The 20781-nt window shown below is 35.5% G+C and overlaps 4 protein-coding genes across 6 annotated transcripts; all 4 read left to right on the top strand.

The window, feature by feature from the left end:
• Positions 1-3645: 3645 nt before the first annotated feature.
• neurl2 (neuralized E3 ubiquitin protein ligase 2) lies at positions 3646-5804 on the top strand. Its single transcript, XM_049464691.1, has 2 exons — positions 3646-4574; positions 5384-5804. The coding sequence occupies exons 1-2, from the start codon at positions 3857-3859 to the stop codon at positions 5497-5499; spliced, it is 834 nt and encodes a 277-aa protein (XP_049320648.1). The 5' UTR covers positions 3646-3856; the 3' UTR covers positions 5500-5804.
• Positions 5805-6810: 1006 nt separating this feature from the next.
• Positions 6811-9026, top strand: msrb1b (methionine sulfoxide reductase B1b). The gene is made up of 4 exons (XM_049464692.1): positions 6811-6948; positions 7633-7775; positions 7927-8041; positions 8128-9026. Exons 1-4 carry the CDS (start codon positions 6894-6896, stop codon positions 8145-8147), a joined length of 333 nt encoding a protein of 110 aa, XP_049320649.1. The 5' UTR covers positions 6811-6893; the 3' UTR covers positions 8148-9026.
• A 684-nt stretch (positions 9027-9710) lies between these two features.
• Positions 9711-15358, top strand: meiob (meiosis specific with OB-fold). Its single transcript, XM_049464687.1, has 14 exons — positions 9711-9928; positions 10150-10223; positions 11273-11330; positions 11533-11664; positions 11774-11846; positions 12410-12605; positions 12691-12791; positions 12873-12925; positions 13012-13107; positions 13221-13310; positions 13578-13722; positions 13827-14013; positions 14494-14580; positions 14803-15358. The coding sequence occupies exons 2-14, from the start codon at positions 10158-10160 to the stop codon at positions 14899-14901; spliced, it is 1383 nt and encodes a 460-aa protein (XP_049320644.1). The 5' UTR covers positions 9711-9928; positions 10150-10157; the 3' UTR covers positions 14902-15358.
• A 168-nt stretch (positions 15359-15526) lies between these two features.
• On the top strand, positions 15527-19993 carry mlst8 (MTOR associated protein, LST8 homolog (S. cerevisiae)). Of its 3 annotated transcripts, none has more exons than XM_049464690.1 (9): positions 15527-15667; positions 16010-16146; positions 17094-17145; positions 17235-17397; positions 17482-17557; positions 17703-17855; positions 17968-18092; positions 18189-18352; positions 19388-19993. In XM_049464690.1, the coding sequence occupies exons 2-9, from the start codon at positions 16018-16020 to the stop codon at positions 19504-19506; spliced, it is 981 nt and encodes a 326-aa protein (XP_049320647.1). In that variant the 5' UTR covers positions 15527-15667; positions 16010-16017; the 3' UTR covers positions 19507-19993. The 3 variants fall into 3 exon arrangements, with proteins under 3 accessions (XP_049320647.1, XP_049320646.1, XP_049320645.1); XM_049464689.1 differs by having other exon boundaries at positions 15967-16146; XM_049464688.1 differs by having other exon boundaries at positions 15528-15667; positions 15977-16146.
• The last annotated feature ends 788 nt before the right edge of the window (positions 19994-20781 follow it).

Here is a 20781-nt window from a genome sequence, read left to right as displayed (position 1 = left end):
TGGGTGCAGGTTTCATTTCTACATTAAAGAGCAGCTCCACCGAATTCAATTCTCAAAAGTTCTGCATGATTCAGTGCTTCAATTCAGTCAGTCCTGGTTTGGTGTAAAATGATCTATTCCAGAATGATCAAATAGTCTAATGTCTCTATAAACTTTCCTATAGTAGTTTAATATGTTAAACAGTTGCAAATACAGTAATTACAGTAAAATGTCTGAGACATTGTTTCGTGATCATTTTTGAAAAAGAAAACTTTGGCTTAATGGCATTATGGACAAGAATGTCATGCCAGTATTGATATTTTAGTGATTTCTTAGAGCTGTTCCTTTTTCTGGGGCAGAATAAATGACAACATACATCTATCACAGAAAAAAAAGAACTGTATTATATTTAATTTTTAAAAGAAAAAACAGCTCAATATGCTATCACCACCATGCTTAACTGTCTAACCCATATTTAAATTAAGGTTAAACAAATCCAAAATTAGCGTTAATTAGGGTTAGACAAATCCAAATGTAAGGTTAATTTGGGTTAGACAAATCCAAAATAGGGTTAACAGGGTTTAGACAAATCCTAAATTCTAAATTAGGATTAGACAAATCCAAATGTAAGGTTAATTTTGATTAGACAAATCCAAAGTTAGGGTTGATTAGATTAGACAAATCCAAAATATAGTTAAGGATTAGACAAATCCTAAATTCTAAATTAGGGATAATTAGGGTTATACAAATCCAGAATTAGGGTTAATTGAGATTAGACAAATGCAAAATTAGGCGTAGACAATTTCAGAATTAGGGTTCATTAAGGTTTTGCCTTTTACTGACATTTATTGACAATTTACACAGCATCCTGACTTTTTTAGGATTACTGTTATATATGGGAGTTCAATCTCAGAAATTCTGACAATAGAAACACTGCTGTAAGCAACCAGGCTTGAAGGCAGTATGCAAATGTGAGCACATTTTAATATATGCAAAAAAACAAAGCTCATTATAATGGCAAATTGGGAGGAAGCAGAAACAGACAAAAATGCTAAAGCTAACAAAGCTAACAACAGGAATAAGAAGAACAAGTCGAGACCCTGCTAAACAAAACAGCATGGCTGACTCAAGCTAGTAAAGCTGGATGACCAGTTTAGGTCTTGACTAGCATGAAGCGTTCCCCCAGGAAAACCAGCTACAAGTTTCATTTACCACATTTCTAATGACACACTTACATTTTCCAATAGACATTCATGTATCCATTTTAAATACTGTATATGCTCAATAGAAAACATGGAACAGCTGGGGTTCAACCACTAATAGGGCAGGACTAACAATAACACACAGGTGGAAAAACTAACAATAAGGTGGGTCACCATAAAACAAAACACGAACAACAAAGCACATAGATGAGCACATGGGGAACGTAAACAGGGCTGGGTAAGGTATTACAGCTGCTGATACTAACAGCAGCCATTCTTTGCAACAGCAGCCTCATAAAAGGCTTCATGAATGCATTACCCTTTCAAACTGTGCCAGATAGGAAGGTAGGGCAGACTAGATCTGTTCTGGCCCAGATAATGCTTTATAGAGTGGAACACACATTATAAAACAGAACAGAGGAGTTAATTTCTGAACACATAGACAGATAAATTGATCCTACAGCAGCATAGTCTTTGAGAAGCAAATATAGGCATAGGATCTCCACTTTGCCAACAAATCTGTGAGAAAATGATTTAATTGTTTAAAAGCAATGTTCCTCAAAGAAAGATTTGCATAATTGTCCCTCTTCAGTGCATAATATTATTAAACAATTGAGGCGTTTCCACACGTCAAGGGCAAAGAGCAAGCCTAAGTTTAACACCCATGATCTCAGATCCCTCAGACATCACTGTATCAACATTTATGATTTAAAATTCATTCAATAGCTAGAATCATATAGCTTGGTATTACTTTGGCAAATGTTTGTCAAGCATTAACTAATGGCAACTTAAAACAGAATCCTTATGTCCAGAAGTGGCATCAACTTATCTGGGCTTTGTGGCATCTAGGATGGACCATCACACATAGGAATCTTCTATTGTGGAGAAAATAATTTAAAGTATTTTAGTCAAGTCAAAAAGTCAAAGTGGTTTTTATTGTCATTTCAGCTATATACAGAGTACACAGTGAAACGAAAAAACGTTCCTCCAGGGACCATGGTGCACATAAACACAGTGTAGACAGAACAAAAAGTGCAACAGTATAAAAAGTGCAGACAGACACAATACAGACAAAGAAAAATAAATATCAAAACAGTGTGCAAAAAAGACCAGTGAGGTAGTAATTACCTCTATTACGTAGTGTGCAATAGAGTCCAGTGAGGTAGTAGGGTTTTTTAGTGCTTTCATTTTCTGGGGTAAGTGGGGTAGAATGACAGTACAGAAAAGAATAGAAAAGAAATCAGTTCAGTCTCTGCAGTTGAGGAGTCTGATGGCTTGGGGGCAGAATCTGGTCGTGCTGGACCGGATGCTGCGGTACCTTCTTCCCGAAGGCAGGAGGGAGAACAGTTCGTGTGAAGGATGGGTGGGGTCATTCACAATGCTGGTTGCTTTGCGGATGCTGCGGGTGGTGTAAATGTCCGTGATGGAGGGGAGAGAAATCTTTTTTTAAAAGAAAAATTGTGCTCCAGACCAAGGATACAAAGAACCAGTGTTATCAGCAAACAAGTCCAAAAGCAAGGGTCTGTCATGGTATGAGGTTGTGTCAAATTAGAAATACTGTACAATAAGAAACACGGCATCAATTTTTTTCTAATATGGGGTTGTATACATTTGTAGAATCTTCACAAAGATTTCTGTAACATTTTGTCTCTTAAAATATAGTAACATAGTTAAATTTAGCACCACTGGGAGGACGCAGCCCACAACCAAGAAATGTTTCTTTCAACTTTTTTTTGCTTTACCTTTAAAACAGATATACAGTACCAGTCAAACATCTGGATACACCTAAAAAAAATAATTTTCCGCATTGTAGATACTACGATACTAATACTAAAGTCATTCAAACTATGAGGAAAACATATGAAACTATTTAGTAGCCTTGTCAAGAGTGAATTACTTGACTTTCTTATCTTAATAGTAGCCATATTTATGTCCTAATCCATATTATGGCCAAAAAAAATATTCAAAAAGTAAGGAATAAACTTTATGACTTTATGACTTTTATCAGGGCCACAAAATAAAGACTAAGAGTTACCTCTGTTTCACAGAATAAGTTAATCAGAGTTACCAGCTTTAGAAACCACAAGTTATCAAATAAGAGTCACCTGAAATCAGTCGGTAAAAGAGTATTTTGGTTTGTTTAACATTTTTTATGTGTTCCTTCATAGTCTGGATGACTTCAGTATTCTTTTACAATGTAGAAAAGATGAAAAAAACAAACATTGAATGAATAAGTGTTTCCAAATTTTGACTGTATGTAAACTAAGTCTGTTTTGATTGGCTTCTGTACATTATAAATAAATTTAAAAAAAACAGTTAATGTTAAAACACAGCTCATGCCTTAAACCTGTAGGTGGCACTCAGCTGCTTGCAATGGGGGGTATTCTTATTTGAGGGTGCTATCCCTATCTGCTCTACATACCTTACCATCTGTTTTAAACAGCCAGTGACACATGGTCCAGTGGTTCAAAAATAGCCTCCACTTCAGTCTAGAAACTTCTTCAGGCAACAGTGTTTTGGAGTTCATGGCAGAAGGATCTTTCTGCCACGAGAACCATGTTTTTACCTTGGATTAAGACTTAAAATGGGAAGAGCCACATTCAGATTTCTTTTCTAAAGTTTTCTTTTTATACTAAAGTACCATTTTTCAAAGTTGAAATTGGACATTTTTTAAAATGGCTGCAGTTTCGGGGCAGTTTATGCAGTTCCACCCAATCCATGGAACCAACGTGCAACTGGATCATTCTAGAACCAAGGCCACTCGAGTGGAAAGCTTTGCCAATGGAATCTGCTTTAGTAAACATCCACTGAGCCCTGGAGAGATCTTCCTGGTGGAGATTGAGGACAAGGAGCTGGGCTGGTGTGGCCATCTCAGGATTGGCCTGACCACACGTGATCCTCGGTCTCTGGAAATGGTTCCTGAGTACTCTCTGCCTGACCTGGTGGACCAGGGACAAAGCTGGGTGTTTGCAATCACTAGGAACCACAATAAGGTTACTGAAGACGAGGGTCAAGGAGAAATAGTGCAGGCAGCAGATGGGAGAAATGAGGAAATCAACAAACCTAAAAGCTTCTTTACAGACACCCATCTGTATATAGAGAGCATAAGCATACCCAGGGACAAGCTGGTGGGACGGAGTCGGCCTGGACGGTTTAGTCACATCCTGGATGATCTGTACAAGACCAATGCATTGCCTCCCACCGCACGACGCAGCCGCATTGGAGTACTATATGTGCCGAAGGGACAAGGCTTGGCTGATATGCATATTGTCATCAATGGTGAAGACATGGGTGCATCTGCTAAAGGAATCCCCACCATTCAGCCGATCTACGCTGTGGTAGATGTTTTTGCTGCCACTAAATGTGTCAGAATCGTCCAGGTGGAATATGGCTGTAAGTTTAACTCATATGTGACTTAGTACACCCGTCAGCAAAAACTAGTGCACCCAGAAGAAAGTGTCAGATTTTAATGGTATTCAGAATGAAGATAAATGATTGCAAGTTTAGACTGATATGAGTAATATTTATTGAGCTACACATACAGAACTAGTGTGTAACGTACTGTAAGTGTAACACAAAATGTCAGATGTCTTGTATCTGTGCTATTCCAACAGGACAATGCTTGTATACACACTGCTGCCACCTCAAGAGTTTGCCTTAAAGACACAGACGCTATATGTCATAGCCAATCGCATTGCCAGACCTATTCCTGACTGAAAACGTGTGGGATACTGTTTGAAATGCAATCAACATTCCATTCCTTCCAAAAACACAAAACAAAAATAACACAGTGTGTAGATAAATTGGCTATGCTAAATGTATGTGCAACATTGTGATGGCCTTGCTCCCAGTAGTTCTGGGTAGTCTCCAGAACCATGGGTTTCTTGACCAGGCAGATGCGCATAAAAAGATGAATAAATGAATGAATGAAAAAAATCGAGGATGGGATTCATAAGACTACAGGCTACCACACAACCCAGATAATCATTTAAAAAACATAACACACAGGCTTTACATTGTCCTCTGAATGTGTAATGGGTAATACATATCTATAAATATTAAGATTGTGTATCTACTATGATATAAATCTGCAATAAGATCAAATATCCTAATACAGTACACAAACATAAAGTTTAAAATAATATTCTTTGTTCATAAAGTAACCCAATTCTTTTTTTTCTTTTCCCTCACTTCTATTGTAGTTTCCTCACTCCAGACGCTCTGCCGAAAGACCATCCAGAAGCATATCGTCCACAGAATGGCTTTGGACTGGTTGGAGCTTCCAGAAATACTAAAGAACTACTGTAAATATGAGTAAAAATGAATGATAAGTTACAAGAGGCACTGTCTGAAGAGCATTTTACCCCAAGCTACGCAGATGGATTTTCACACATGGTATAAACATTTTTAACAATAAGAAATACTTTAACAATTTTACAGAAACTGTGGTGTAAAGTCTTAGTGTATGTCTGTCTTCTGTAAGCCTTATTCTGTGTGATAGCACTTTTCCCTTCTAAATGCATTTTACCTACTGTGAATGTTTTTATTATATATTTTATCTTTTAAGAAAAAAATAACTTTATTGGCTTAATTTTGTGCCCAGTAAATATCTCTATAACCTTATGTGTATTGTTCTGTGTATATTGTGCTCCAAAAACATGAATGGATCGCCTGAATTATAAGGTCATAATATGAATATTGCTCCATGTAAGCTAATGCTAAAGTGCATTATTAAACCGCAGTATTTTAAATAAGCGTTTCTTTTCAGCCCTAATCCTGGTGGCCTGCTGATCTGCACATTTTAGAGTTTTTCTCTGTGCTCCAGACCAAAGAAAGTTTTTTGTTTTCTCTGCTTCAAAAACACCAGAGATATCTGAAGTCCAGAAAAAAAAAAATCAACATGCACCTTACTGAACAAGCATATTGGCTAGAAACTCCCCTCAAGCAAATGACTTTATCAATTTGATTTAAAATGTAAATCTCTATCTAAATAAGTAATGTACCATATAAAGAAATGTACCATATAATCAAAGTGATGGTGTTTGTGTTACTTTTTATATAAAAGTTGCTTTATTATTATATTTAACTAGTATTAACAGGTATTTACTATTTTCTATAAACCCTTGTTTTGTTGTTTGTCAAAAATGCTCAAAATAATGCTTCTTTATTATTATTATTATTATTATTATTATTATTATTATTATTATTATTATTATTATTATTATTATTATTATTATTATTGTGCAGACATATCAATTTACTAGTACTTAAATATTAGATGGGCTAGGTAGGTATACAGTAATAGTAATACAAGGAATCAGCATAAACAAGTTGAGTAGCATGTGTACAAAAAAGGATACATATAGAATACACTTAAAAAAACAAATCCATATATATGTATATATAAATTAAAATACAGAGATGATATATAAAAAATAAAAAATCAGAAGAAAATAAAAAACTATATATTTAGAGATTTACATCAGATCATTTTTTTTTATCAAAAAACAATGTTTTTGAGCAGATTTGTAATTCATGTGGCGCGTGCACACGCTGCCCCCTACCGGCTGTTTGGCGCTGTTACTGCTGTCTGGTGAAGCCAGAGCCGGTGGAGTGGCGTCACGATCACGTGACCGGAAAAATATTGCTCATTGGACCCACTCACATTGAGCTGAAGTAGTGAACTGTTTACCGCAGTTACTTCAGTACAGAATGTCTTTTTGTTCGTTTTTCGGGAAGGAGGTGTATAAAGAACACTTTAAACCGGGTATGTAGTGTTTTTGTCCATTCAACGTTACACTGTTCCGTAACAATGATGTAAGTGAGCACATATGATGTAACTCCTTAGGTGAGCTTAGATAACCTAGGTTATTTCAGTACTTAGAAGAGCAGAAGAGTCCCGTGTTTATTGTACGGATTTTATTTTATTCTGTCATCGCGAATATTGCTCTATATTAAGATTATTTTATCCCGGTTAATCTGTCACAGTAACGCAAACATATGGTTTATTATGTAGCTTAATGAGTTCCCAACTGAAAAATGATCTCTTCACTGGGTTAGATATAGATATTTTTACATAACGTGTATGTTATGTGTAATTGGCCACATGCACATGATCAGTGCCATTTAATTCCAGAACAAGCATGATAAACTGTTACTTTATAATATAAAAAAAAACTTACGTTTATAGCTTTTATACTCACAGGAGACTGTGACTGGTGGAATAACACAGTGATTAATTTATCAATATGTTGCATTCACAGTTCAGTTAATATTGTTAATATAAAAGTGTAACTGTAAATCAACAATTTAAATTTGCAGAAATCAGAGACTAATTTTCATAATGCTCTTTAAATACAAATTAATTGAATATTAATTATCCAAAAAGAAGCATTAAAAAAGAAAGATTATTGTCTATGACCTGTAAAGATTCCCTTTTTTTCGTCTGCAGGAATATATGCTTGCTCTCAGTGTGGACATCCACTGTTTTCAAGCAGGTCCAAATATGCCCATTCCTCTCCCTGGCCTGCCTTCACTGAGACCATCCGTGAAGACAGTGTAACCAAAATGATGGAAACTCTTACAGCCTATAAGGTACAACAAATCTTTAACTGATAAATACCACTAAGGAAATAATTATTAGTACTCGTTATTAATCTAGAGCAGCATTTCACTGTAGGGTAGTCGGATAATTGAGATTTTAAGGTTGTGTAGTTCATCCTGGTTTGTTTGGATTGTTTTGCAGGTTCTTTGTGGCAAGTGTGGCAATGGACTGGGTCATGAGTTTCTGAATGATGGTCCAGAGGAAGGGCAATCACGCTTCTGAATTTTCAGCCACTCACTGAAGTTTGTCCCTAAAGGTAATTTAGGCAGCATTTGTTCATTTTACCCTGCTTTAGTCACACATCATATGCAATAATCTCATTAAATGCTCTGTCTTTTACAGATAAGGTCGACAAACACTAAAGTGAGGTGAAGCTCTTTGCTCTGGCGTAGCTGCTGTTGACCGCACACAAAGGGATGCTCAGCCTATGAAGCGTACAGGAAAAAAGCCTGATGGGAGGTCCTGTGCACAGATGTTTGTGATCATCCTGTTTAATAACCACTGTAAAAGAAATAATGAGAATATTTAGGTAGTAATAACATGTAAACTCTTTGACGCACATGTTTATGTTTTTTTTATTTTCATTACAGGTTTGTTTTCTAGCCAAGGAATAAGCTTAGTCAATGCATTGAACCCCTTTAGAAGGAAAATATAGTTCCTGGCTGCAAGTCTCTTGAAAGGTTCTTTAGTAAATGCTGAGGTTCTGTATTGAACATCATAAAGAACCATTTGAACGTTAATAATAAATGTTCTTTGCTTGGGTAAATGCTTTTTTAAGTAAAAGGTCTTTATAGAATCTTAAAAAGATGTCAAACTATTTTTCAGAAGTATATAAAACCCATTGTTTTCTTACAGTGCTGGCCCTGTCTGGTTCATCTCTGTGCATGTTTTCTCATGTTTAATTCACTGGATTGTGATGTTATTTCCATCTTTGCTAAAACCAAACATTTGCTCAGGCTATGCAGTAAAATAACTCTGGTAATTGCACTAAGACAGTTGCTTTATGCTCCTGTTATGCCAATTCATATGGCTGTAAGAAATATTAAGTTTTGTGGGGTTTTTTTTTTTTTGGATGATGATAGCATTGTAAGTAATTTTAATATTTCTATCATGCTACAATGTATACTCTGTAAGTCTGGTACCTCAGGCTCATTTAATGATGTAATTTTAGGCTCCACTGAGGTACATAAACAGGTTGAAAATTTTTGCTTTTCTTAAGACAATAAAAAGTATGAAAATAACTGTTTGGTCTACAGTGATTTTTTTTTATCTAACAGTGTGACTTAAAAACCAAGTGCTGCAGCTTCAGGAATTGTCATATACTCTCCAAAAACAAACAAAAAATGAGAAGTATAAAATAGAGGAATATAAAAATAATAGAATTTTAGCTGGATGTATCAGTTCTTGACTAATATACTTTATGTTCCAAGCGCAAACGGTGGCTCTACCCTATTTTAGACCTGTATAATTTTCTTTAAAAAGTGCTTGGTATATACAGTACCAAAAGTTTGAACACCTTCTCATTCAATGTTTTTCTTTATTTCATTTATTTTCTACTTTGTAAATTAATATTAAAGACATGAAAACAATTATGGGACACATGGAATTATGTAGTAAACAAAAAAACCTTGTGACGGCCACAAAAAAGGAAAGCTAATTGAATTAGAAGAGGTCAAACTTTTGACTGGTACTGTATGTAAGGTTTAATTCAAAAACATATTAGGTGCCATTCTCCTGACTTCTTTCCATTATAGATATATTTATATTGGCTTTATATAAGAAATGGCAGGGTTTTTTTTTTTGGAAATAAATATTTATTAGAGAAACAAAATTAAAACAAAAGTGTAAAATTGTTTTTAAAAGGTTAATATTCTATAAAAGACCAATCGATATGCAGCATTTTAAAATTAAGCTATTCGTAGTTGGACTAAATCTGACTCATTCCTCCAGCTCCACCTCATGCTCAGTTAGGTTAGCTAGTTAACGTGAGCTTCTTTTAGCAGCTAAGGTAGTTAGCGTAGGTTAGTTTACACTAGTTAGCTACAGTGTGTGTGGTCTTTAGCTGTAACAGTTAGACCAAAATTACCAAACAAGCTGTTATTTAATTTTACTTTTGTGTGACACTGCTCTTAATTTTTTTCTGGTACGATTTTTACATTTTTTATGTAATTACTACCAAACATAAACGTTTCAACTGCAGTAAACAGGGCTGTAGCTTAGGTTGGTTTTGTTTGGTTAGCTAAGCTAAGATAAGCTAACTAACTAGCCACTTGCTAATTGGCTAACAGGACAAACACTTCTCAGTGTAATGTTGGCTTAAATGTTCTTTTTTCTCTCATGAGTTTCTGTTACTTGTTGTTTCAGGTGGAAAGATGGCATATGTTCCTGCGCAGAACTGTGTTCCAATATCAGATTTAAGCCCCAATACCACACACCCGGTGAGAATAACACTCAAACAACAGATAAATAGATAATTTAGATAAATTAGCACTAGTTAGCAAGTTACACTACCTCAGTTAACTAATTAAGCTAACCTAGCTAAGTTACTTTAGATGATTTATAACTGTCAGCTAGCAACCTGTTGCTAAATGGAATGATTATAGTATATAGTCACTTATCAAAAGTATTAAAACAGTAGCTTAGGTTTAAAAATAGTTGATAGCCTAATTAAAATAGCCTGTAATGATAATAATAGTACCAATGAAATGTTTGAATATGCTATCAAAAGCCTTTTCTATGCATTGTAGAATTAGTTACAATTATGTTTATCATATTTTCTAACCAATAGCATTCTCTGAATGCAATGAATTGTAAAAAACAAAAAAAGCTCTTCCTCAACATTAAAATAACAGTATAAGACGATATTTATTTACATTAATAACTTTCATAACCTAAAAAGTGATAAATCAAGCATGCGAAAAATATGTGTCTTGAGGATCCGTATTATATTAGTATTATACTATTATCAGTATTATATTTGGATGAAGCCACATAAAATACAGCACATTTAAAAAAGATAACTACAAATCCAGTCACTCAGAACACTTAGTAAGGTGGTTTGAGACACATTTAAGCCACGTTATTGCATTGTAAACATATCTGTGTCTCCAAGCCACATCTGACAATCAAAATTTCTTTTGGCACAACCAAAACACCAGTAATATGCCGGCATAATGAGCATGCGCATATTCCTTCCCACTATTCAGTCTGACAAACAGAGATGCATTTGAGTCCCAGTTGTAAACACATTCGGCTAAAATCCCATCAGAATACAATGCTGATACTAGTTACATGAAATGACAAGCTGTAAACAGTATTATATCTGGAAATGGGTAAATGTTGTTAGCAATCATCTTTCTTACTTACCACTGCATATATGCATATATTAATTATAAAGATTACATACATGGAAAGAAACCTGTAAAGTAGACCCTAAATGTTTCCTAACAGCTTATTATTAAAAACTATTTTCTTACCTTACTTTCAGAATGTGGTTGGAATTATCATTGCAAAGACTGACACCAGAGGATTTCCTGACAGAAGAAGTTAGTGACCTCAGAACTTAAATTAGCTTCATTAGTTTCATATTTCCTACACTATTACATATTTTTATTATTTAAATGCCTGCTTGCAGTTTCCCCCTTTCTGTTTAAGCTCTTAAAGTTCAGAAAACGTAGTTTTCCTAAATAATTTGCACATTATGGGTCTATATTTATATGTTTTATAAAGCTGTTTTTTATATTCCAGATGTTGGATCTGAACGATTCACTTTCAGCTTTACTATTAAAGACTCCCTAGACCATTGCATTAATGTGTCTTCATGGGGCAAAGAGGATTATGTTCAAGGACTTTGCAGCCGGATCAGAATTGGAGATTGTGGTGAGACACAGCTTGAAATTATTTTAATTGTTCAGTTTTATATTACTGCATATTGCAAGACAGCATGTAACTAAAACTCAGCTTTTATTATTTTTCTTCTTTTGTTCAGTTGTCATTGAGAATCCACTTGTTGTTAACAAAGATCCTGAGAGAGAAGACCGATTCTGTCCTTCAACCTCAAGGTAAAATAATTGGACTATGTATTGGACAGAACATAGCTCATGATACAAGCATGACAATATAATTAGATATTTAAAAATCAAATTATAGGAAAAATGTCACAGTATAATAAACACCATTATTTGTATACCTCTTGAGTTTTTTTTTACTTGAACCAGCATAAAATACACATTTACACACTGCCATAATTCCAGTGTCTCTGCTGTGCTGAGAATGAGTTCATGACCAATGAATAAACAGGATAATAAAGTATGCAGATAATCAGAAAGACTACAACCTGTAATTATAGAACTACAAATTGCTCCCATATGTATAGTGGAGCTGAAAGATTAGCCAGTAGGGGTTCAGATTAGACAGAGAGTATAGAAACAAGGAGGTGGCATAATATATATATTTTTAAAACTATATCATGAATAGTTAATAGTGTATACTCATACATTATTTTCATTATGGTTTATACCTGACACAGAGTGTCACACTGGTGAAAACAGTTTGTAAAGAAACATGCAACAAAAATACCAATATACTTCGTTAAAATATTCAAAACAAATTCATTTGTCCACAGTTTTTACAGATTGCTGGTGACAGAAACTCATTCAGCCATAAGGATGTGTTCAGATTTAGAAACAGAGACCAGGCTCCTGTCTCTTTTCCACATACCAATAAAGGATTCAAGAGACTTCTATTCACTGGGAGACATTACTGCAAATGGGCAAAGCCTCAATGGAAGTTTCATTAACATTCTTGCTGCTGTGCGATCGGTAGGAAACTAACTAACTGTATGGAAATCACTAACTGATAAAACCATATGTTTTGTGTATCAAGCTTTTAATTTCTTTTGTTAAGGTCGGAGAGCAGAAGTTCTTTACTACTTCAGCAGGAAGAAATGGTCAGAGGCTAGAGATAAAGCTGTTTGATGAAACTTTGGCTTCCTTCCCTCTTGTATGGTATTGAATGTCTCTTGTATATCCAGAATATTTTTTTATTTCCTATTTTCATCCTCTTCATACTAATGCCCTATTTCTTAGCTGGGATCGAGAGACAATTCAGCTTCTACAGGCACTAACACCACGAGAGACAGGTAGGGTCATTCGCAGCAGTAAAATCAACATTTTACTGCAGCATTTTTTTGTGACAAGATTAAGAGATGTGTATTTTTACAATTAGTGCTGTTCATCGCGGATGCTCGCACCAGCTTTGATGGATTTCGTAACAGCATGTTGGCAACAGCCACCTCAAAAACAATCATTACCATTAATCCTGGTAAGAATGTGATTGTACCCCAAACTTCTCCAATCAAACTTTCATTCTTAACCAGTGGATGTTCTCGTCTCTGTGAGATTTAATCTTAGTTAATTGTTCTTTTCCATGTATAGATACAACTGAAGCCAACCAGCTGTTTAATTACGCAAGGGAAATATCTGACAGTGGACGACTAGATGAGCAAGAGAGTGATAATGTCCCTTGTATGTATTCATTGCTTTATATCATGTGTCTTGTCTTCCATCTCAAGTTTCTAATTCCAACAGTTAGTTTTCAATATTTACAGCCTTGGCTGGATGAGATTGTCAGCAGGACCTTTCTGTTGATTGCATGGATTAGCTGGGTTTTAGTGGAATTTAAACTGCACTTACTGCTGAAATATTACACTTACTGTACAAACTGTAAACTCAATAAAGGCAGTCTAAGACAAATCTCCAAATTTGAATATATACATCTATTTTATTTCCTAGTGGAATCCATTAATGAGGTGATGACAGTGAAACAAATCAAAGCCAAAATCCAAGACAGCTCAGATGTCTTCCATGGTGTGATCTATGCATTCTTTACAACTCTAGGATTAGATTCCTCCATGTCCAAACTTATTTGCAGCAGGTGGTAAGTATAAAATGCAGATAGCCCAACACAGTCCTGTTCTCTGACACCACATGTTATGTTCACAACATGAATGAACCACTGATCTATTTGTCTTTATGTTTTAGCACCAAATGCAGGTTCCAAGTCAGTGAGGAAATTGGGGCCTGCAGTAACATGGCATGTCCTAGTCAAGGACAACCACTGGAAGCCTCTCTAGACTTCAGCCTGCTGGTTAATATCAGTGATCACACTGGAACACTGAAGGGCTGTTCTCTGACAGGCACAGCTGCTGAGAAAACACTGGGTTGCACAGTAAGTAAAAACAAGCAAATTAAAAATTAAAATCCATTAAAAACGTTTGAGATGAGTTGTAGATGTGCTGGTGTTTTCTCCCTGAATGCAGTCAGATCCTCAAAGCAATTCTTCAAAATGTAGTAGAAAGATTCCTGCACAATTTAGGCAGTTAGGCCAACAAAAGCAGGACAAACCTGGTTTTGGAAAAAACATTGAATGAGCAGCATTCGTAAGGTCAGGATATTGGATGATTACCACCCCACCCTTTAAAAAAATAATTTAATGTTAATTAATTGAGTACAAATGAGTATCTTTATTTAATAAAGGTTATTCCTGCTGTATGAAAAAGAAAGTAAGTTTATGTGAAGTTTATGTGATTTTAAGTGCATGCCAGATAGCAAAAGGTGTCCCAGGTGTTAAGAAAAAACACTGAAATCTTTTTTTATATATAATATGAAAACAGATCATTTCTAAAAGCAAACTTTATTATACTTTTAGTCGGAGGAGTTTATGTGCTTCCCAGAGCCTCATCGAATGACCATGAAGTGGAGATTTCTGCTGGAGAGATGCAAAATTTATCTGAAGGTATAAGATACTATTTAAAAATGTACAGTAAATATTTTGTCATAAGTAGTACCTGTAATTTGATGTACTATATTTATATTTACTCTAGTTAAAATAGTGATATACAATTTGTATTATTGAACCATAAACAAGTTGGATAGTGAATGTTGTGTTATTGTAACTAGAATATCGATCTAGATAGAAATTGAGAAGTTGAGTGAATGTATTATATATTTTTATTAGGTTTTATCGAAGAAAACTGGCACAAGGGCACATATCCTTTCTTGTACACTTGCTGATCCAGTGGAAGTAAAGCAAAGCATGTCAGCCCTGACCATCTGAGTGTGTAACCTGACTGATGGGGAGCAAGGAAAATTAAAACAACAGTTGCAATGTTTTGAGTGAGGGTTCAGATTAAATGCATATTTTGCGTGAAATGAGGAAAGTGTTCAACAAGTGGTGAAATATTTATCATAATTTAGATAATTTATGGATATAGTTTGTGTTATATATTTGTGTATTTATGAAATGTGTTTATTTCACAGTTATACATTTATATATAATTTTACATATTTTCACAGTTATTACATTAATTACATAATTTCACAGTTATTACATTTATATGGATTAATGTAATATTTAGTGTGTAAGTAAAAGGGAGGGATATTTCTCGTATTTAATTTGCTTTTTTGTAAAAAAAAAATACTGTTTTATATTTGTGTTCTCTGTAGAAAAAAAAAAATCACAATGTTATGTTATTATTGTTGGGTTTAATGCTAATAAATATCACATGCTCATGCTCTGTGATTCATATGACACCCTTACTACCACCATCACTGTATTTAGTTAACGAAACCATACTATTTTTTTTTTACTAATAATTGGTAGCTATTTTAAAACTCTATACAGACCCAATAATTTATCTGTAAACGCAGCTGTTGTTGCCCTTGCTCTACTCGGAACTATTGAACGCTCTCAGTGTTTCAGTGGGGATGTTTTTTAGCGGGGAGTCCTTTGGTTGCCCATGTAAATAATGTGGATTTAGCGACTGGATTTTTATTATTATCAGTAATTTATTGAACTCGGAGTGGTCGTGATCTGCTGACAGGTAAGACTGAGTTTTATTCATTAATCTCCTTTAACCCTAAAGTAGATATTTATCTGTCTGTGGTTCATTTACTGCGACCTTCATGCTAACTTTAGCTTCATGCTTCAACCGTTACTCCAGCTAGTGTCTAAATCCTAGCGAAATTCCCACTAAAGCAGAACACATTACGTATATTTGCTTAATTCTCCAGTGTCAGAATCTCTACAGTAAAGGTGTTGTGTTTTTGTAGTGGTGGTGTGTTTTTTTCTGCGGTACGGACACTGACAGAGCTGGCACTGGATGGTGTTTAATATTATCAGTGGTCCGCAGGTCAGGACTGGGTCCACACTGTTCTCTCTGCAGGTCTGATCATGAATGTGAACCAGGGCACGGTCGGCAGTGACCCGGTGATCCTCGCCACCGCTGGATATGATCACACAGTCCGGTTCTGGCAGGCCCACAGCGGCATCTGCACCAGAACCGTCCAGCACCAGGACTCTGTATCCTTTCAGTCTGACAACAACATACTGTATATTAAAACTGTCACCAAATTTATGATTGTGTTTATATGTGAACACGTGTATAATTTGTGTAATAAGCCTGAAATATATATATATATATATATATATATATATATATATATATATATATATATATATATATATATATATATATATATTTTTTTTTTTTTTTTTATTGTAGATTAATATTAAAGACATGAAAACAATTAGGGACACATATGGAATTATGTAGTAAACAAAAACCTGGTGACTCCTTCAAGACGCTGAGAAAATACCAAGAGTGTGCAAATCTGTCATCAAAGCTAAATGTGGCTACTTAGTAAAATCTAAAGAAAATAACATTCACTTTTTGCTCACAGAATAATTAATATTTTCCTGTATAGCTTTAATGTCTTAAAATTTACGATAAAAAAGTCATAAAAAGTAAGAAAACACATGGAATGAGAAGATCAACTGTTCTTGAACTTATACTTAAAATTAAATAATATTGGGCTGATATATTCTGTCTCTGGTTGTGACTATTGTACATGCTTACATTGTGTAGGCAATGCTGAAATGATATATTGTAAAGCCCTGCTTTTAGGCATTTTAAAAACTCTTATCACAGGAAAAACTAATTATCCCTGCAATCAAAGTGTTTTTGGCTTAGACATTTTTGAACTGATGTTAACAAACTTAAATAAAGTAGCAAAAAAATCATTTAAGTCACCTGCAGGATTTAAACTTGCCCAAAACCAAACTAACTTAGTTGACAACCACACATCAATATGGATAGTGTCACTTGTGGTAGCTATTCCAAATAATCAATTCTTGATACTATGTTTTTTTTTTAATATGTCATGATGCTGGGAAAAAATATATATATGTGTATATATATATGTATATATATATTATTTAGTTCATATTTACTTTGACTCCAACATCAGCAGGTAAACTCACTAGAGGTAACGCCAGATAGGAGCATGATTGCAGCAGCTGGTGAGTCATAAATACATACATTTTCAGATTACATCTAATTAACAAATTAGATTGAATAGACGTTTTCATTGTGAGTTTTCTCCCTTCAGGTTATCAGCACATACGCATGTATGACCTAAATTCCAACAATCCGAACCCAGTAATTAATTACGATGGTGTTAGCAAAAATATTACGTCAGTCGGCTTCCATGAGGACGGGAGATGGATGTACACTGGAGGAGAGGACTGCATGGCACGTATTTGGGATCTCAGGTGATACAGAGCTGCTACTGGTTTACACATGAGACATTAAATATAAGTCTTTAATATAACCTGACACTCACTATTTTCACTTAGGTCAAGAAATCTGCAGTGTCAAAGGATCTTCCAGGTCAATGCACCTATTAACTGTGTGTGCCTGCATCCTAACCAAGTAAGAATTATTTAAGTACACTTTGTGTAAATGAAATAACTGAATCTGGTGGTACATTTGCTGGCTTGTGATGGCTTTATCCTCTAGAGGGAGGTAAAGATTTGTTCATTTTTTTATTTGTGTGCATTTTAAATCATTTTTAAAGGCTGAATTGTTTGTTGGGGACCAAAGCGGTGTGATCCACATCTGGGATCTTAAAACAGACCACAATGAGCAGCTCATCCCAGAGCCTGAGGTGTCTGTAAACTCTGTGCACATTGATCCTGATGCTAGCTACATGGCTGCTGTCAACAGTTCGGTCAGTATTTGTTTCGTACTCTATTCTCAGCCACACATTCTGATAATTCTTATTTAACACATCTAGTGGTTTTGGTATTAAAAGCCAAAGTTTATGTTGTTGCCTCCCACAGGGCAACTGTTATGTGTGGAACTTGGCAGGAGGAATTGGTGATGAAGTGACACAGCTTATTCCCAAGACTAAAATCCCTGCTCACAAGCGTTATTCCTTGCGCTGTAAATTTAGTCCAGACTCCACGTAAGAACAGCCCCAATAATAGTATAATAATGTTTTAGCAATACAAATACATGTAGGCCAGTTAATTTGATAAAACTAATTCTAATTCTGTTATAGATTGCTGGCTACATGCTCTGCTGATCAGACTTGTAAGATCTGGAGGACCTCCAACTTCTCACTGATGACAGAGCTGAGCATCAAGAGCAACAACCCTGGAGAGACGTCTCGCGGATGGATGTGGGACTGTGCTTTTTCTGGAGACTCACAGTACATTGTCACTGGTGAGTGAATGGAATACACCAAATAGGTTTTGGTAACAAATAGGACTTGTTGGGTCTGAAAAAACATGCATGTTGGGCTGGGCAATGACTCAAACTTAATGAACAGAACCTCTAACCTTGCCTAGATTAATTATTTTAAGTTTTTAAAATTCTGTTAACATGATGGACGTATTTAAATCCTGGTCGTGTAGCTTGCCATCAGCTGCCGGAGTTTTAAGAGAACACAATTGACCTTGCTCTCTCTGGTAGGGTAGATGGCCTTTTTTACCGTCATCACTCCAAAGGGTGATGTATCGGAACCAAGTAGCTGTGCTTTCTTTCGAGCTTGCTGTGATGCTACTTGGCAATGCTGCATCAGCAGCAGTTCGAAAAAGAGACAGTGGCTGACTTCACATGCATCGGAGGAGGCATGTGCTAGTCTTGTGCTGAGGCATCACTTGTGATTGGGGGTGTGTGTGGGGGGGGGGGAGTAAAAGAATGTGCTGAAAGAATATTTGCTTAAATAATAACAGCATTTCAGACATTTTAGCTCTCCTCAGACTTTATCTAATGTCTGCGGAATTGACTCTCTATGGAGAATAGTCAAATGTGTGTTTGGGGAGCACAAGGTCACAGGTTCAGTTCCCAGGTCTAGTGAGAATGGAGGGTAGAGTTAAGGAACAGTGTTTTCTGTTTTACTCCCTTGAGCAAGGCACCAAAACCCCAGTTGCTCCCCAGGTGCTGAGGTAACTGCCCACTCCTCTGGGTGTGTGTTCTCACTGTCCTTATTTAGTAGTGTGTGTGTATGTTCACAGCAACATATAAGTTGTTGTGCAGTGGTGGTATAGTACCAATTTCTGTTATATCCCTTTTTATGCATACTGTGTTTACAGTTTGTACATAAAGCAAAAACAGTTTCTCAGTCATGACTCATTGGGAAATCAGTCATGTTAAATCTTTTGTTCTACTACTGGAAAGTGCTTTTTTTTATCGTTTTTTTTTTTCTCTTTTTCGAACTTTCTCTTCAGTAATGTCTTTTTCTACACTTATTTTCAGCCTCTTCAGATAACCTGGCTCGTCTGTGGTGTGTGGAGACGGGGGAGATCAAGCGGGAGTACAGCGGCCATCAGAAGGCAGTGGTGTGTTTGGCCTTTAACGACAGTGTGCTTGGTTAAATGAGGACCTCCCATAGTAGCTCTGTTTAATGGAGTAAAAAAACATCAGGACTGATTAATTAAGAACAGTTCACCTATCACTCAGTCATTATATCATGTATTACAACTTGGATTTTTGTAGCACAATAATGATGCTAGACAATGGACATTACATAGACCAATGGTCCTCCAATCCCAACACATTCTCCAGGACCAGGACATTCTCTTTTATGACCATTCTGGGCTGCACCATAAAGACAATAATGTTAAAAATATTTTGACACTGTAATCTATTGTTGTCTTTTTACTTTGAGTTACACAATACAGTTTCATGTAAATGCCTGTGATTCGTTATAAATCTGGAAATTTCGATATGAATATAAATCTGACTCATCAGACCAGTAAAACATCAGAAGGTCCTCTTTTAGATGTACAGTGGTTTGCAGCCAAGAGTGTCGGACCTTGATTCGGCATACATTCACTTGCTGAATAAAGTGTATTAAATGTGGCCTGTGGTGATGCATTACCCTATGCCAGAACTTAGAAAAGCAACATGTGCTGTTTAGATCATATATCATTGTTTGTGGACTCCACCAGTGTTATTCAGTGAGAGTCATTCACAGAGTCAACCTACCCCAACCATTTCTCAGGGCTTACAATTATATTAATAGAAGTAATTTTGTGTTAATTTGTGTTTTAAAAAGACATGACTTTACATGTGTCAGGAGATGCATGTGCTAGTCTTATCCCTGCTGGTGTTTGGGCATTACTAGTGATAGGGGGAGTCCTAGCACTAGTAATGGCATAGCTAAATTGGGAAGAAAAATGGGATATAAATGGAAAAGAAAAACTAATTTTCTGTGGTTAGTTGGGTATTTTTGGGGGGATTTGTAATCATTGTCAGTATATTTTAAATTCTACAGACTTGAAAACAGTGTGATAAAGAAAAAACAACAAAACAAAATGATTGTATATATTTTAAGAAGTTCCTTCAGAACTTCAGCTACTTCATAGAGATTGGTGTCACAAATGCAGTGGCATGGGACTGTGGGTAATAGGCACCCTCTAAAAGCATTGCAAATAACCTAATTTTGGTTTCCAGTTATTATACTTTTTGTTAATATGATATTATTGTTTAATAAGAATGATAATTTCTGCTTAAATACAAAATCAGAGTGTTGCAACTACTAAACCTTGCAGAATAAAGAAGGCTCAGTCTGTATCCATATTTAACTTATTACCTCATTAAAGGGTCTTTATTTTGGGAAGGTAGAATATCATTGCTATCACACAAAC

The sequence above is a fragment of the Astyanax mexicanus genome, chromosome 15 (assembly GCF_023375975.1).
Source record: "Astyanax mexicanus isolate ESR-SI-001 chromosome 15, AstMex3_surface, whole genome shotgun sequence".
NCBI lineage: Eukaryota > Metazoa > Chordata > Actinopteri > Characiformes > Acestrorhamphidae > Astyanax > Astyanax mexicanus.
This window is presented reverse-complemented; position numbering and strand designations above follow the sequence as displayed.